This window comes from Ctenopharyngodon idella, chromosome 11 (genome assembly GCF_019924925.1).
Source record: "Ctenopharyngodon idella isolate HZGC_01 chromosome 11, HZGC01, whole genome shotgun sequence".
NCBI classification, from domain to species: domain Eukaryota; kingdom Metazoa; phylum Chordata; class Actinopteri; order Cypriniformes; family Xenocyprididae; genus Ctenopharyngodon; species Ctenopharyngodon idella.
In genome coordinates this window covers 4,355,716-4,372,576 of record NC_067230.1, presented here as the reverse complement: position 1 = coordinate 4,372,576, position 16,861 = coordinate 4,355,716, and the positions used below count along the sequence as shown (strand labels likewise).

Here is a 16,861-nt window from a genome sequence, read left to right as displayed (position 1 = left end):
ATATGGAAGCACTTTCTTCAGCTCATACTCGTGACCCCTGTTCACTGCCATTATAAAGCTCGGATGCGTCAGGATATTAAAATATCTCCGATTGTATTCATCAGAAGGAAGAAAGTCATATACACCTAGGATGGATTGAGAGTGAGTAAAGCTTGGGCTAATTTTCATTTGAAAGTGAACTAATCCTTTAATAACAGAAACTCAAAAATTGTTTGCAAAACTGTGGAAATTCAAAAGTTTTTGTTGCTCTTTAACTTGCACTAAAACATGATTTATACCATCGAAGTAGCCTATGAAATATAAATAAAACTGCTCATCTCCTTTAGTGATACAAGCTCAAAATAATAATCTGTTGATGTTTTTCATATAGTGTCTTGACTTGGTGCAATGATGGATATTGAAATCTTGTTATTTATTTTTAATTTTAAACTGTATAGATGATTATTTTGTGGTAATGCAATATTTGTGAACACAATTGAATCTCCAAAAACTATGCATGGGTGCTTGCTTTGGTGCTGCCACCCCTCATAGACCTCATGCCACCCTATAAATAATTTTCTAGATCCACCCCTGGCTATGTTGACCCTGTCCATCGTCGAAATTGGTATGTAAACGTATGAACTGGACCTTGGAGCAGTGGAAGAAGGTCGCCTGGTCCGATGAGTCCTGTTTACTTTTAAAACACGTGGACGGCCGCGTACGTGTGTGCTGTTTACTTGGGAAAGTGATGGTACCAGGATGCACTGTGGGGGGACGACAAGCCGATGGAGGGAGTGTGATGCTCTGGTCAGTGTTCTGCTGGGAAACCCTGGGTCTGGCCATTCATGTGGACGTACATTTGACACGTGCCACCTACCTAAACATTGTTGCAGACCAGGTACACCCCTTCATGACAGTGGAGTTTCCTGGTGGAAGTGGCCTCTTTCAGCAGGATAATGCACCCCTGCCACACTGTACACATTGTTGAGGAATAGTTTGATGAACATGATGAAGTGTTCAAGGTGTTGCCCTGGCCTCCAAATTCCCCAGACCTCAATCCAATTGAGCATCTGTGGAACATGCTGCACAAGTTCGAGACACGGCGGCTCCACCTCACATCCTACAGGACTTTTTGGATGTGCTCCTAACATCTTGGCATCAGATCCAACAGCACACCTTGCCTCAGTGGGTTGGCGCTGTTTTTGGCAGCACAAGGAGGACCAACAGCATATTAGGTAGGTGGTCATAATGTTTTGGATCATCTGTGTGTGTATATACTGTATACACTTCTGTGTGTCTTTCCGGCTTGTTTCACTTGCACAGACAGGCTCTTGTTTCATGCTTCAATTCAGACTACTAGTGAATGAGACACATTTGAAGTCTATTCTATTAAATTTCTGATCGTCCCCTGTGATTCACAGAGGCCTAATGGACGACAACATGCTTTTCAGCGGAAAGCAGCACTCAAGACAAGAGGAGTCAGCTAAATAGATTGCACAAAGTATGCTGGGATTGTTTTTAACATTACGTAACCGGTGCAGTTTTGATGGCTGGTGCAGGCTTCTTGGCAGATGAGGAGACAGGGAGGCAGGCCAGGCCTCAGGAGATCTGACTGGGGTGGGAAGGAATGAAAAAGCTCTCCAAGGAGCAGCGAGTCTGTAGTTACGATGTCCCTCCCACTTACATCAGTTCAGCGTGTAAGTTTTTCCACCCTGTTTTGAGAGAGCTTGCTGTGTGCTGAAAGTGGTAAACACTGCTGTTTTATTAGTTAATATTAATCATTTTGCATTTTAATTAAAAGTAGAGTCAAATACATTCTATATGTGTTGCAGACATCTGTCACCAGCTGTTTACATATCTGGCGGTTGCCTAATTGTTCCATTTTCATCTGTGACATTAAGCAGGATGGTGGCGTAGCCTAGTGGTTAAAGGCATTAGCTGGTAAACTCGTCAAGCTTGCCACAGTAGAGCTGTATGACTGATGTATCAGTTTTATCTCATTTATCCTTTTTATTCAAAATATTCACAAATTTGCTAACAATATCATGAAATATCTAATATTCAGATTCTCGAATACATATAAGCAAATGTAGTTTGTCATTTAAACACTTTTACATATAATGATTATATTAGTTGATCTGTAATGGTATTACAGTATTATAATGTATTATAGGGATGCAGCAATATTACATTTTTCGTTATTTTCAGGTTATGCCTGATATCCAATAAATGGCCAATATTAAAATGCTATACCATTTTGTGTAAATTAACATAAATAAAAACGTATTAAAAAAATTATAGTACAACCTCACCGGCAGAAATTAACATTTTAAATCTATATTTTTATTATTAAGCATACAAACATCCTTCTAAATATAAATAAAACATGAAACACTAAAAAAAATTAATTAACCAGGTGAATTAGGCATTAATTGTACAACATGTAGAATGGATATTAATTTTGAAATTTTCATTTACTGTAACTTTGCCATTAACTTATCTAAAAAGCTTTTAAAGATCAACGTTAATTGAACATTAGTTAACAGCAAAGATAAATCTAATTTTAAAAATTGTGGAAATAAGCATGCACAATTAAAGGCACAATATGTAAGATTTTTTCAGTAAAATATCCAAAAACCACTAGGCCAGTGTTATATATTTTGTTCAGTTGAGTACTTACAATATCCCAAATGTTTCCAACTATTTATAAATTGTGAGAAAATTGTGATTTTAACCAAGGCTCCGGGACGTGTCCGGGAGTCGCCTGTCAATGCCGTTATATCCGTGTTACCCTCGGCTTCCGGTTTAATTTGTAGAAACCATGGAAACACCAAAGATGCTTTAATATATTACATGTTTTATTAGACAAGGGAACAACTGTTTGGTTACATTTATAGACAGAAAACGAATTATTGTTATATAGCTCAACACGTTTAGTCTTATTGTTTAAATCTAGTTTTCTTGATTTTCTGAGAGTACCATGGCTCAGTGAAAAACACTATTTTGTCAAGTAGCTAAGTAATACAGCATTTTGTCCATCATACAATACATTTTAAAATTAATTGCATGCCATTTATCAACACAAGCCATCCAGCATTTATTAATATGATATTCTAATATCAATCTAGCTTACTGCAGTGTGCAACAAGTGTCTCACAACAGCCACCGAGCGAATGCACAGAGTAACGTTATAACATCATTTTCAACACACTCAAATGTATCTAATATGATAAACAGCGCTGTGTTACCTCATATGCTTGACCGGAAGAAGCGGAAGCGGCGATTGTGGCATAATAAAAGTTCTGCTGCTCTCGAGACGTGTGTCGCGTTCATCTCTCATTAGCAATCGCTCCAGCAGCCTCATTGCGCTCTCACAACACTCGGCCCTGCTCTGCTTCATACTACTGTAACATTAATAATCTCATCCATGAACATGATTTCTGCCCGAGTTCCATCCCGATTCTTTTCCACCGGCTGTGAGGTGAAGACGACATCTCTCAAGATTCCGCGCTCAAACTCGGCGTCATCAAGCTACACCTTTGTTTTGAATAGGCGACCTCTAGTGGCGAAAATCTACATATTGTAGCTTTAAATATCCAATATCAACCAATACCAATATAGATAATCAATATGGAATTGATAAATTGTGCATGGTATTGGTATTACAAACAAAGTCATGTTTTTGTGATAGATTTCATTTCACTCAGTGACTGAGACAGTCTCATGTTGAGTGAAATAATGATTTCTGCTATTTGACATTAATGAAGGAAAACATCATGGCCAGCAACAAATATTTATGGCTGGTAAATTTTCTCAATTCATTAACTATCACCAATTACCCCTTGGATATTTCTCTATTCATCATGGGAAAATGAGACTGCAGAAGTCTGTTTTCTCTGGTTTTATGCATTAATGAGCATCTGAGGAAATGGAGGGCTGGGAATTGTACTGACATGATGTGATTTGTGAGCATTAGCATCAATTAACCGCCACCACTGAAACCTGACCCACGTTTGAGAAAGGGTCAAAAACAAAACATCACCAACGGCTAGTGAGTAGGGAAGTGCATTGCTTTTGAAAACAAACAAACAAAAAAAAAAAAGCCTTTTTATTCCAACCTAAAAAGCAAATAGACATTCATATCTCACCTGAAAGAAGAGCAAATTGCCTGTGAAGTTGTTCAATTATGTCGACAGCCAGTAATGGCCTGATCTCCTGCTGCATAATCTCATCTGTGAGGAAAGAGAAGAAAGTACAGGGGCATTAAAATCACAGCAATTCTGCAAAAACCATATTCAGGATAACCGTAAGATACAGTGTCACAGAGTGCATCAGTAGCTCAACCCTTCAGAGTGAGTGTCTGCTCGGGAAGGAGTTTCCCCTGTACAGCTGCTTCCTTAGAGACGACCTTTAGACATCAACACAGCCTCTGGTTTGTATCCGTTCATCAGGAAAGCGCTCCTTCAAACAAGCCATTCTTTTATGCCTTTGGCTTTACAAAGGAGCACTCGAGCACTACTATTCTCTACCGATCTGCTGAGGGTCACCCTAAATCCCAATGAAGTCTGTAGACGAACAAAAGCTCCTCTGTACATGTACACAAAAGACTGCATTAACATTGACTTCTCTTTATCAGACCCTGTTAGGTCTTGTGAGGAAACTTGCTGTAGGCTACAAACGATGAGTGACTACTGAAATTTTGGGATGCATTCGGGATGCGTTGATGTTAGGAAGTCTTGAGCCAATGAATTGAAATTAATATCCTGAAACCACTAGTCAAAATGTTTGACAGGCAGAGTGCCGTAAACCGCAGAACAACCTTAACTGATAGAAATGACAATGTTTCAAGTGTGTTTTTTTAAGTGCTCATACATCCTTCTGGAGTGTGTTCTACAGGAAGAACAATGTGCGTCAAGGAGCATGTGAAAACCAGATGTTATCATCTGGCTGTGGAGTCGCAACCATTGACATGTACATGAATTACAATACGAAGCCAAAGACTTCCCCAAAGGAAAGTCACAGTGACCGGATCATACAGGACCACACCCATGACAGAAAAAACATTGAAACGTTTTTTGCACAAATGCAACAAATATATTTTATAACATTAGCAAAATAAAAAAATTTACACATTCATAATGCAAAAGGTTGATAATACAAGTGTACAAGAGATTTACTTGTTTTTGTTCAAAAATCAGGGACAGGCATTAAGGTGGTTTAGATCATACCTATCAGTTACCATTTTGTTTATTTATAGGGGTGATTATCCAAGTTAACGTCAGTAAATTATGGAGTACCGCAAGGGTCAGTGTTAGGCCCTCTGCTATTTTCAATATACATGCTGCCTTTGGTAATATTATTAGAAAACACGGAATTAGTTTCCACTGTTATGCCGATGATACTCACGACCAGATGAAATCTCTAAATTATCCAAGTTGACAGAGTGTGTTAAAGATATAAAATACTGGATGACCAGTAATTTTCTTCTATTAAATTCAGGTAAGACTAAGGTAGTACTAATTGGGCCAAAAACCTATATACAGAATCTCTTAGAATACAATGTGCATTTAGAAGGATGAACTGTTACTTCATCCTCTACAGTTAAAGACCTGAGTGTTAAATTAGACACTACACAGCAACTTGTCTTTCGAAAATCATATTTCACATATTACAAAAACAGCCTTCTTCCACCTCAGAAACATCACTTTAGCTATGGAACATGTTATCTGAAGCAGAAAAGCTAGTTCATGCATTTATGACTGGATTACTGCAATGCATTACTAGATGGTTGTCCTGCATCCTCAACAAACAAGCTACAGTTAGTCCAAAATTCAGCTGCCAGAGTTCTTACCAGGTCAAGAAAATATTATACGATAACACCAATTTTATCATCTCTACATTGGTTACCTATTAAGTCCCGTATCGATTACAAAGTACTGCTACTACCCTATAAGGCCCTAAATGATTCAGCTCCTGTGTATTTAACTGATCTTCTATCGCCCTACAATCCATCACACTCTTTAAGGTTACAAAACTCTGGACTTTTGGTGGTACCTAGGATAAGGGTAAAAAGTCATTGGCCTTAAAAATAGCGATCTAACAGAATTTCAACATCATTGTTTTAACAGCATATAGTAGCACTAAACTCGTTATGAGCAACAGAAGCAGGTTTTCTGTAGCAGGGCAGATGATGGTCAACATGCCAAGAGATTAAACCCCACAGAGCACAAAAAAACTGCTGTTAGTTGCAGGCTTAAGCATGTGCAAATAAAACACACGCAGACTCATGGTCCCACTGCCTTCTGTGTTCAGTGGAACTGGCTAATTGTCAAAGCAGACCACAAATCCCACTCTGACCCACACAAGTCTGGGAAGCAGGATTGTGCTGTGAAAAACAAACCCCAAGCCAGACCAAATACTCGTCTTCATTTAAAGGGCCATTTAAAAATACTTTCTCCTGTTCCAGATTGACTCCTCTAAAGAGTGTAAACACTGTGCCACTATCAAAACATTGTTCTGTTTGTTTGAACACCCTGACTAGCCAGACAAGAGCAGGTTTTGGGGTGGGGCTATCTGTTTGACAACCAATGGAAGACGAGAGTCTTCCACTCTTCACAAACAAAAAAAGTACTGAATGGTTTTAAAACAGCTGTATTTGATGGATTGGCACATTTCAGAAAGTTTTGTAGAGCTGCATCATGCAAATTTAGGAGCATAAGGAAAAGTTTTACAAACTGGTGAGTTTCTCAAAGAGAAATTTTAATGTGATTGCAAAAATGGAGGATGAGTTTGCTAACAAGCAGTGAATCTTATATTCACTAAGCTTGACCAAATAAGATCACATTTCATAGAGCAGATTCAGAATAGTATTAGTATTGATCACAATAACCCAAGGACAGTGAACATGATGTGAGGTGCTTTAAATACACTGGCCTTGGTTTAAATACAGAGAGAATCTTTACTCAGGATGTCAACAAATTGAAGGGAAATGAGTCTCTTACTTAAGACTGCTTTAGTTTGTTTGATCATTGTGATTTGAATTGGCATTGGATCTCAGATCCAGTTTCTAAACCACTTCATCCAAAGCTTTCTGCCATCTGTTACATCTCCTTAGTCATGATGCCCTAACCAGTGGAGGGAGGACGATATTTTTGGGAAAACTCTGTATGTCTCCACTCACTTTTCCAACCACATGACTCTCTCAGTCTTAAAAGACTTTCCTCCATGGAGAACTGAGAGAATTGTACCAGCTTCTAGCAGAAATTCTCCAGCGAGCATCTAGTTGGGGGGAAGAGGTGTACCGATGAAAGGGAAGTTTTGAATAAGATGTATTCCATGCAGCAAAACTTAAAAAAGTCACATGCTTTGGAGTCAGCTGGACTGAACATGAACAGCCTGAGAGAACAACTATGTTTATGTACGTAGACGAAGCATTTCCCCAACATTAGTGTTTTCGGCTCAGGCATTGTATGCCTTCTGCGCCTTCCTTTCCATTGTGCACCAGTTTACAAAACAGCAGTGTTCAATGGAGAACTAAGCCTACATCTCATTGAGAGCAGGACACACCAAAGAGCAGGACACACCCAAATTAACGTAAAGTCTTCAACAGGGTACATCATGATAATTGTTCATGCCTGTTTGCATTGGGTCCTGTTAAGAGTATTTAGTTACCAAGGGATGATAATAGTTACTTCATCCAATCTGGCAGGGTAATTACAGAGCTCGTTAATCACTCAGCCCATCAGCAGGAGTTCACAGTCAAATGATCAAGTGTCAATCACCTGTGCCGTCCACACCAGACAATGCTTGCTTCTGTCCCAACATCACCCTGGGTCAGGATGTCAGAATCAATATGTTAAACTCACTTACGATTAGCAATTGCTAAGCTCACACACTTGATTCAACAGTGATTGCATTCACATGCAATGAGGGTTCATGCAGTGGGGAACACAGTGACCAAAATTAGCTGAGGGGCAAAACAGGAGAGGAGTCTGGAGAGAGGGATTTAAAAAAAGGTCGTACAGCAGGAATAAGACGGTGAGGGGAAAAAGCAGACAGCCAACAAGCCCGATTGTTGATAAATGGCATGATGCTTATTGTTTAATCTGTTCACTATCAGAAAAACACGCAACACATTAATACTCTTGCTTCAGGGCCATCACACAGTAAAACCTCCACTGTTAGTGTTAAATTAACATTGCCAGTGTTTATATAATCCACACCGGATAGAAAACCCCTTAGTGTTGACCAAAGACAAACTGTAATGAAACCAATCTTCAGCTGCTGGAAGAGAAACCACAAATCAGCTCTCAGAGGTGCCTTCCTCTTTCAGTAACACATTCATGGTTTCACTTGAGGTCAATGCATCAAGGGTTGCAGTCAAACTGTGGTCAATGCTGCATATATCATTAAACAAATCCAGTTTGGAACTCGATCCTGGGCCGTAGGGGGTCTCAGAATGGCTCTGAACATCAGCACCTATAGTGCACACCATGAGAAATTTCTACTAGGTTTCGTTGTACATATTTTCCACGACACATTGAGTAACTATAACAGAATCAACACAATAGCTTCACTTCACAGCCTGTCTGAATCCCATTTCAGACATTTCAGGGCGCCACAGGACATCCAGTCCATTGTCCCGCTCGGCTCCCTCTGATCCCTATAAATTAGGTGCTGCTGTATGAGAAAAAACTTCAAGACAAGGCTGAACGATTGATCTGAAGCACCCAAAATAAAATCATCATAAAATCAAAGCCCTGTGAGCTTAATAATGTTGACAAGAAGGTCAATGGTTGCAGTAAAGCTTTATCAAAAGCTCTGCTGTTCACAAATGTGATCTCTATATTTTATGGCAGGCAAGACCCACAATCTATCATATTTCCCCTAAAAAATCACTGAAAGTAGGGGAAGAAGTCCCAGTGCTCCCAACACTCACACATCAACCCACACACATAACTCACATTACTGTAGGCGTTTATTAGAAAGCAAATAAGCTCGGATAGAGGCCCGTTCAAACCAGGTTGATAATTAAAAATCAGGTGTGCGATTTGTGATAAAAGCAGGGGGCGTGGGGGGGGGGATGTTTTTGAAACTTTTTTATTATTCATGAAAATAAATCCCGAAACCACAGTGGGTATTTCGTGCAGCTGTTTAAAGTAACAAATTATAGAATAATTATGTACTTTAATGAAACAATATATGAACACTTCAACAAAGGAATATTTAAATCCATTTTTTAAAATATTGGGGGGGGAGGGAGAGATCCATCCATCCCCTCCATCCCCCCTGGCAAATAGCACCCTGACTATAATAATAACAATAATATATAGTTTTAAAAATCATTCAAAATTTAGAAGAATAGAGTCTGCACAACAACTATTACAATAATGGCACAGAGGAAAGATATATTGGAATCACTTTCAAAGGAAACACTGAGAGGCCAATCACAATCCATCCTGCTTATAAAGAGGCTAGCTAGAGCATTTAAAGTGACAGGCGACATCACGGCAGTAAACAGAATGTTATCTTGCATTGGTGTGGATGCTTATATATATTAGTTATCATTATATTTATCTTTATAGTTATTGTTCTTGGCGTGAACGGGCCTTAAGCCTCATATTGATGGTTTAAGTAGAGGGTAATATAGTAATTCTCATTCAATAGAATTTGGTATTTTTATGTTTTAAAAAGACTGTTCACCCAAAAAATGAAATTTCTGTCATTTATTTACTTACTCTCATTTACTCTGTATCAGTTTATTTATAACTATTGCTTTAATTATGTTTTATTAACAAAGGTTGTGAGGAACACGTTTCAAATGATCTGGTCCAATCAACAGTCAGCAATCAATAAGCAATCAACATGTCTGCCCAATCAGCATGAGTGGAGGCCAGCTATTATATAGATTATATTTATATATTAATATATATACACGCAGTCGACTCACCTATGTTCCTGGACAGTTTTCAGTTTTCAGCATCCCTCCACCTATCCCCCAGTCTCCTCACACTCGCCTGGTTACTTTCCTAACCAGAAATACGGGGGGAGTACTCTGGGTTCGGGCCAAAATACCGAGCTCAGAGCACTCTCCTCGGACAGCACACCATATACGCACGCTTTTAATCAATCTGATTATTTTAAGTGTGAACTTGTGAAATAAAGGCACAATGTGAGTTGTTTGAAGTATACACAAAAGTGGACATTCAGAAAAAGAGGGTGACAAGTACAATCCCTTTTCCAAAATGGGCAAAGAATTCCATCATACACTCTCTAAATCTTGATCAACATCCCCACGGAAAAGGAAGCCGCCACACATGGATACAAATCAGAATGTCAGACAACATCCTGTATCTGCCCAGAACAACAAAAACTCCCTTAAAATTATTAATATCATTGACCCTGTCACCTGAAGCAATCAAGACCTCCATTCCACAAAGCAAAACAAATACAACAAAGAGGCCATTATAAAGTGGGAATGTGTTTGGAGGCATATTCAGAATCATTTTGTATTGAAATGAATAAAGAAAACAGCTCTGGTAAGCCAACTGCCCTATTTAGAACTGTAAAAACAACTACTATCCACAAAAGACCCACATCCACAAATATGTGTGTTGACTAGGATGTTCAAATGTGGGCTGTGTAAAGCTATGTCTGCTGACCCATTCTGGACAGGTGCGTTTGATTATGCTGGCATGCTTTAAAGAGGCTCTTGAAGGAGTTTGGTCGTCTTTAAGGAACTAATCGCATATGTGTGCCATATACCACTCATGATAAGAGTTAGTCTAAAAAATGTTTCCAGAAGGGAAAAAATCTATATGGATACAAACAATGTCACTTATTTTTTACTTACAGTACATTCTTGAAGTAAGAAAGCAAAATTTTTGTAACACGCCAACCTCTGACATGGATGTGAGGCATCTGTACAATATAAGTGAGATTAAAATAATAAATAAATAACATGTTAATATAGAATTAATATAAAAATAAATATATTTGACTACGTTCTATCAGTTCTAATCATGAAATTATTATAAAAATAAAATAAATGAATATAAAATAGAAATATATATAAAATTTATACATTACCACACTGTAAACTCTAACGCTCAAAATAATTAATTGGTTTGAATAGGGAAACTCAAATAAAACAAATTTGTTCAGTTAAATTAACTTTTATGAGTATTTAGAACTTTCTTCTTCTTTTGAGTTCATGAAACTGACATATTTGAAGTAATCTGAATCATTTCATTGTTTTGAGTTTTATGAACTTGTTTCTTTTAATTTAGACGAACTTAAATTTACCTGAAACTGGGCTGGGATTTATTTCCCAGCATGCTTTGCCATGACACTTGAAAGGGAGAATGCTATGCTAATGTTATCAAAGCATTGTGTTACCAATTAGTTTGCTGAATTAGCTATTATAGCTAGCAAAATTTTCACTACTAAAAATATCATTTAAGATGTCGACACTGATAGCCTCATGGGCAACGCGCCAACATATAGTGCCATCGCACTTTGGTCAACCCAAGTTCGAGTCCTGGCTTGCGGATCTTCCCTGATCCCGTCCATATATATATATATTATATATATATATAAAGGGTCAATATATATATACACACATACACTACCGTCAAAAGTTTGGAAACATTACTATTTTTAATGTTTTTGAACGAAGTCTCTTATGCTCATTAAGGCTGCATTTATTTCATAATAAATACAGAAAAACAATAATAATGTGAAATATTATTACAATTTAAAATTATGGTTTTCTATTTTAATATACTTTAAAATATAATTATTTCCTGTGATCAAAGCTGAATTTTCAGCATCATTACTTCAGTCTTCAGTGTCACATGATCCTTCAGCAATCATTCTAATATGCTGATTTGATACTTAGTTATTATCAATGTTGAAAACAGTTGCTTAATATTTTTTTGGAACCTGTGATACTTTTTTTTAGGATTCATTGATGAATAAAAGGTTAAAAAGAACAGCATTTATTCAAAATATAAATCTTTTCTAACAATATAAATGTTTACTATCACTTTTTATCAATTTAACACATCTGTTCTGAATAAAAGTATTAATTACTTTCAAAAAAAGAAAAAAAATTACTGACCCCAAACTTTTGAGCGGTAGTGTATATTGTTACAAAAGATTTCTATTTTAAATAAATGCTGATATTTTTTAACTTTTTATTCATCAAAGAATCCTGAAAAAGTATCGCAGCACAACTGTTACCAACATTGATAATAAATCAGCATATTACAGTGATTTCTGAAGGATCATGTGACACTGAAGACTGGAGTAATGATGCTGAAAATTCAGCTTTGCATCACAGAAATAAATTATATTTTAAAGTATATTAAAATAGAAAACCATAATTTTAAATTGTAATAATATTTCACAATGTTATTGTTTTTTCTGTATTTATTATGAAACTTTTGACTGGTAGTGTATTTGTCACTATTGTCTTTCATAATCTTAGTGTTTTAATATTTTTTTTGTATTGACTAACATTACTATATGTATGTGTACTAAATTTGCGTTATAGAGCTTTGTCAGTGAGTAAATTCATTACATACCGCTGTTAGAATAGCATGGGTGTCTTGAATATTTTATTACTTCAACCTTTGTGTATTAGTTTAAATGCATCCAACTTCATTAAATTATAAATTTAACAAATGACTGCTAATTTGTGAAAGATGTTTGAGGCAAATTTTTAAATATTCAGACCAGGGGTGTCCAAACCTTCTCCTGGAGGGTCACTTTCCTGCAGAGTTTAGCTCCGACCTTAATTAAACAAAACTACTCAAGATCTTCAGACTCACTAGAAACTTCCAGGCAAGTGTATTGGAGCTAGTTGGAGCTAAACTGTCCCTCCAGAAGCAGGATTGGACACCCCTGATTTAGACTAAAAAAATGTTGAATAAATGAGAATTTTATCACTGCATTCCTGTCAAAGATACTTTTATTTCAGTGCATGATTTGTAATTTGGAGACATGGGAGAATTTGTTGTGAACTACTACTTATACAACCTGTATTTGTGATAAATGTAGTACATCATTCAAACTCCTGTGATATATAATCAGAGCTGGGTAGTAACGGATTACATGTAATCTGGATTACATAATCAGATTCCAAAAATCAAGTACTTGTAATTAGAGTAAACTACTTTTTTTTTTAAATACTCGTAATCAGACTACAGTTACTTTTTTATGGATTACATGATTACATATTATTTACACAATGGCAGTAAGTTGTTCACAATTCACTGATTCTCCTAATTTTTCATTTTTTTAACATTTATATTTTTTTCAAAATAAACATGCCGCTTATATACGTTTGTTGTGTGATGAGTTTTTCCAGCAGTGAGGGGGAAATATAGGCTAGATGAAATATAGATGAATATATATGAAATATATATATGAAATAATAATAATATAATACTACTAATAATAATATTATTATTATAATAATAATATATGAAATATAGATGAAATATTTGATGCAGCAGTGAAAATGCAATTTCATGTTTTTCAATTTTTGGTTTTGTAATGTTGCTGTTTTCTAAATGTACTTAATTTTAAGTAAATATGTTTTAAAATCATAAGATGTGATTTTGTTTTATTCAGTGTTACTATCAGCAAACACTAACAGGTACATTAGTATTTTGAAGTATTAACTGTCCATACATTGCACTTTAAAAAGAATCTGTTGAGGCTCTTGTTAGTGAATAGAATATATTTTTTGGAATATATTTTTCCTTTGTATCTGTCAAAATAGTACAAGATTATCCTACAATATACAGTATGTGACATCAAATAAGGGTTAGCACAAAAGTAATCTAAATGTAATCCAAAAGTAGTCAGATTACATTACCAAGAATGTGTTATATTAATTATATTAGTGACAAAATTACAAATTTTGTCATGTAATTTGTAATAAGTAACTGATTACAATTCATAAGTAATCTACCCAGCTCTGTATATAATACAAATTCACAAAATAACTATATGTTCTCGAGTCAACTATGAAATGTGAAGATGTAGTCAGATTGTTTTACTGCAATTACTTAGCTTTGTCTTTTTCTGTTTTCCACCAGCTATTGACATTCTTTTTCCCCCCCGCCAACAACATTTTGGTTTTAAGTAATCAATTTAGTTAAATAAATAAATAATGAGAGGTTTTTTAAACTTACCTGATGTTACTGTGAAATGTACCAGCAGGATTGAGGCAATAAAGAAAGTATTTTTCCAGAAATTCATGTTGAGATTGTTTCTGTTAGATGGTTGTTTGTTTAAAATGAATAAATAGTTATAAAATATCTGCTCTGAAGTTTTCATGTGACAGTAGTCAGCCAAATGCACCTGCCATCAGCGTTTCTCCTCAGTTAAATTTCAACATCAATCTTATGAAGATGATGTGTACGTGTTCCCTGCAAGCAATAAATGTAATCAAGTATGGCCAGTTTTGTGTTAAAAAAGGTAAGTTCACGCCTTCTGTAAACCACACTGGGTGGGAGCGCGTGTGCTTATGAAATGCCCGAACAGTTATATGACCTTCACCTGTTAAGCCCTTTCCAAGGAGTTTTCAGTATGACGTGCTGTACTGCAATAAACCTAAGAGAGAGAAACGAAACTTTCTTCTTTTCATTGTCTTTTTAAATATTGTATTTTGCTCTCAGTTTTACTTGTTCCTCTTTATAGGTACTTAAAGACAAGAGAAACCGCCAAAAAAAAAAAAAAAAAAAGATAAGAAACTGGTAAGATTAAGTTGTACATTCAATGACATGTCATAGTTTTAAGATCATTAACTATTCCAGTTAATATATTGCAATTCAATTTAAAATACCCTTTGCTTGTACTGTTATCTAACATTTTGTAGGTCATGATAAATTCTAAAAGGTGAATAATAAATCACTCAAAACAAAGCCAAAGATTACCTGAAAGTTTGGCTTTCTTAGATCTAAATAAATTGTTTTCCAAAACTAAACAGACAGGAGATTTAGTTGACTGCATTTTGAGCTGCATTTTGAGTTGATGCTTTGCTTTACTTTCAACAATTATTTGTTATAGCCTAATAGGCAACAAAGTGTTAAACAACTGTTTCACACTATCATATTACACTCTTTAGAAACTTATCAGTTTAACAGTTAACAGTTGATATGAGGTTGCTAGGTTTTGCATAAATACAGTACAGACTTGCGTCATTCCTTCATTGTATCTCTATGAGATTTTTCCACCCGTTTTATCATCTGCTAGAAAAAAAAGTCATAAAAAAGGTCTCTCCTCACCAGCCACATGATTTGAGATATTCATGTCTATCACAAGAAAAATTAACCCCAAAAAAACCCCCCCAAAAAAAACGAGTTATGTGTGAAATGTAATTCTTGAGGTTAGTCACACTGGTTCATTCCTCCTTGTGACACTCTATAAATAGTGTGTGTTAATCGATTTCATATGGCAACCACAGGAAAACACTGATTCTACAATAGGCATAGAATATGTTGACCTATGGTCATGTCTTCCACACCTATTTGCTATCTAAAATTTTTGAGTCATAGAGAAAATCATTAGTCATATGGATTGCTTAAAACCAAAGGGCATTTCAATTGAAATGGAAAGCATACCACGGAGGAAACACCTTTAAATTTGAGTGCTATAATTGATGTATTAAAGACATTACAGTGTTTATCCATCACAGAAGTTCAGCTCAAACAATGGATTAAAGTGTTCTGTATTCTCAGTAAATTTTACCAATAAGCATTTTCAAGAAAGACAAAAACATACCCTGGTTAAAAAAAACTGCTTAAACCAGTCGAAGCTGGATTGCTGGTCTTAGCTGGTTTAAGATGTTCTCCCAGCCTGGCCAAACTGGTGTTAAGCTAAGCAATCATTTGGTTCCCATTCTGACCTGCCAACAGACCAGTCTGAGAGACTAGCTAAGGCCAGCTTGGGCTGGTTTAAGATGTTTTTTTTTTTTTGTTTGTTTGTTTTTTTTTTTTTTTTTTCAGCAGAGTATATACTACCTTTGCCATAACAGGTTTTGTTACTGAAACTTCTAATGTTACACCATACAGTGACATCCTGAATTGTTCGCCTTTAACTTGCTTGCTTGCAACAGTTGCAACAAAATGTTTTGAGAATGGGACCTTTCTATTCCAGCATGACAATGCACCTTTGCAGAAATAATTGAAGTCAAGTCACCTGTATATATATATATATATATATATATATATATATATATATATATATAGCTCTTTATTCAACACAGGGCTGCGTTTCTCAAAAGCATAGTGAGCTAATTTGATTGTAGAGACCATTACAATGCTTTTGGGAAATGCATCCCAGATAGTTTCAAAGCAGCTTTACAGTGATAAACAGGAAAATAATGATTCAATGATGCAAACAGAATTCAAATCTGGTGTAAAGCAGCTCTATAAAGTAAACGGTTATTCAGTTGAAATCAGTTCTGTTATGACAACTCTCGCAGTGTTTGGCATAGTAATGGGTATGACAATGTTGATATGTTTTGTTTAGATCTGATTAGATTGGAATAGACAGAAGTCTTAAGCTAAGAGAAAGGGAAGGGTATGGTTGGGTATGCTATGGATGGGTTTTAAAATAAAAATGTTGCCATATTCAATTAAAAAGATTTTTTAATAAAAATGTTGCCATATTCAAATAAAGGTTTTAAAATTAATTAAACTATTATGTTCAGCTAATTGTGAGCCTCTTACATGTCTGTGTCTCAAGAGATTGCAGAATTCAAGCGACAAATTATGTTTTATAAACAAAGTTTTGGAGGAGCGCGTTCGAACGGTCTATCAGCTTGAGTGGAGGTATATTTACACAGATGGGAGCCGACTCACTTATA

At 35.9% G+C, this 16,861-nt stretch overlaps 1 protein-coding gene across 10 annotated transcripts in view; it reads right to left on the bottom strand.

Moving 5' to 3' along the window:
• LOC127522650 (guanine nucleotide exchange factor DBS-like) overlaps nt 1-6,179 on the bottom strand; it is a 67,348-nt gene extending 61,169 nt beyond the window's left edge. For 3 of the 10 annotated variants that reach the window (XM_051912811.1, XM_051912813.1, XM_051912812.1), the window contains exon 1: nt 4,128-6,179. In XM_051912811.1, the coding sequence (XP_051768771.1) occupies nt 4,128-4,203 (76 nt within the window). In that variant the 5' untranslated portion in view covers nt 4,204-6,179. The remainder of the gene's footprint in view (nt 1-4,127) is intronic. The other 7 variants (XM_051912814.1, XM_051912818.1, XM_051912815.1 and 4 more) reach the window with 4 other exon arrangements.
• Nucleotides 6,180-16,861: the final 10,682 nt, after the last annotated feature.